Genomic DNA, 1,807 nt, shown 5'->3' with positions numbered 1-1,807 from the left:
TAGTCTGAATCATATAAAATTGCTCATTAAAACTTAATGAACTTTGATATCAATATCATATTAAGATTTGAAATTCTATTTTAAAATATTATTATTTTTTTTAAAAAATCATAATTGTTCTATGTAAAATTTATTCATTAACAATTTAAAACTCTTATATAAACTTTTTTTTCCCCAAAACATCTTATATCAATTATTATTATTATTATGTTGATACGTAATGTGACAAAACGAGTTTGGCAATGTGTTTTGGTCCTTTGGATTAGGAATCATCCGATTTCATTCTTTACCTAAATTCCTAATGCATGACTTTCCAAATCACGTGACTTCCATCAGACATAAGATTATACGTATATAATAAAAATATCATCTACTAATAAATTAATAAATTGCCATTGATTACCAAAACAAAACAGAAATTTTAAAAGAAAAAATAAAACAAAAAATCCCCATAGGATAGGATTGACCGATTGACATTGCACAGTTCCCTCTATTCAAAAATGCCGAGAAATCAGCAAAAGCTTTTTCAGCCTCTTCAGAGCTCAAAGAGTCACTAGAGGATCCGACCCGAATATATCTCCAAAATCTCGAAAGTAATCATCCGTTTGCAAAGTTGGCGACCCGGCCCGGTAATCATTACTTGACCCCAAAAGCACATCACTGCAACATTCAAAATCCCCGAACCCGAAAACATTATCCGTAAAACCCGTTTGGTCAAACAAATCAGGTAGGACCCGGTTTTCAAACTGGGAAAACAAGTCATCATCAACATGAAACATCGAGAAGTCCGAGAAACTGTCACTCTCCTTCAAAACAGCATCGCTTGACCGGATAAATGGCGACGACGTCTCGGCGTCGGCCTGGCATTCAGAAACTGAGTTCAAAAGCAAGACAGATTTAGGTGATTTAACGTCATTATTGTTAGATTCATCACCGGAGTTGTACCCTGAGCTCGTTTTATTGTACGTTTGAGCTGGTGAAGGGATCTCACCGGAGTTATAACCTGAGCTTGTTTTGTTGTACGTTTCAGGCGATGGTAGGATGGTGGGGGAGAAATTTGTTAGCGCGTCCGGTCCACGTAGTTTGATGGCCGCGTGGTCATACACCATGGCTGCCTCCTCGGCAGTGTCGTAGGTGCCTAACCAGAGCCGCACACGTTGCAGGGGATCTCGAATCTCCGCAGCCCATTTGCCCCACGGCCTTTGTCTGACTCCCCGAAACTTTCTATCGTTACTGGTCTTTTTTCTGGTTGTGGATGCCGTTCTTCCGCCGCACTTCTTCCGTTTTGCCACCGTTACTGGCGTCCTGAAACCACCATCAGCATTTCCATTAAAGGTGGAATTTCCGGTAATACCGTCTCTGCAGCAGGGTTGAACTTTGATTTCGTTTATGAATTTCTTGACCCTCTGGCGCTTGATAAAGAATCCCTCTTCTTCATCACTGGATGAGTCGGTAGCTTGAGCGTCGGTGAAGGTAATCCGTACGGTTCTTGGGCCGGACCGGTTCATTTCCGCCTTTTGCTCGCCGGAAAATGATTTCTCTGGTCTGCTGATGACAGTGTTTTGATTTAAGTGTTCAGTGAACTTGAGTCTTCGACTAGACAACATGATTTTTTCTTTTTCTTGTAGTTCCATGTAATTGAGAAATTTTCTCGGAATTTTCATATTCGCATTGAAAGCGAGAGGCATTGAAGGGATTGAGAGATTGGTTGTGCGGAATAAAGAGAAAATAGTGGCTACGTTAAAGTGAAGTCTTGAGAGAGAAAAATACTTAAAAGTAAGTGATTATGTTAATCAAAGACGGAGAG

At 39.8% G+C, this 1,807-nt stretch overlaps 1 protein-coding gene across 1 annotated transcript; it reads right to left on the bottom strand.

Annotated features, from left to right (window-relative positions):
- Positions 1-371: 371 nt before the first annotated feature.
- On the bottom strand, positions 372-1,801 carry LOC111375459 (ethylene-responsive transcription factor CRF2-like). The gene has a single exon (XM_022998282.1). The coding sequence runs from the start codon at positions 1,686-1,688 to the stop codon at positions 543-545; it is 1,146 nt and encodes a 381-aa protein (XP_022854050.1). The 5' UTR covers positions 1,689-1,801; the 3' UTR covers positions 372-542.
- Between the last annotated feature and the right edge of the window lie 6 nt (positions 1,802-1,807).

The sequence above is a fragment of the Olea europaea genome, unplaced genomic scaffold (assembly GCF_002742605.1).
Source record: "Olea europaea var. sylvestris unplaced genomic scaffold, O_europaea_v1 scaffold138, whole genome shotgun sequence".
In the NCBI taxonomy this organism is placed as follows: domain Eukaryota; kingdom Viridiplantae; phylum Streptophyta; class Magnoliopsida; order Lamiales; family Oleaceae; genus Olea; species Olea europaea.
This window is presented reverse-complemented; position numbering and strand designations above follow the sequence as displayed.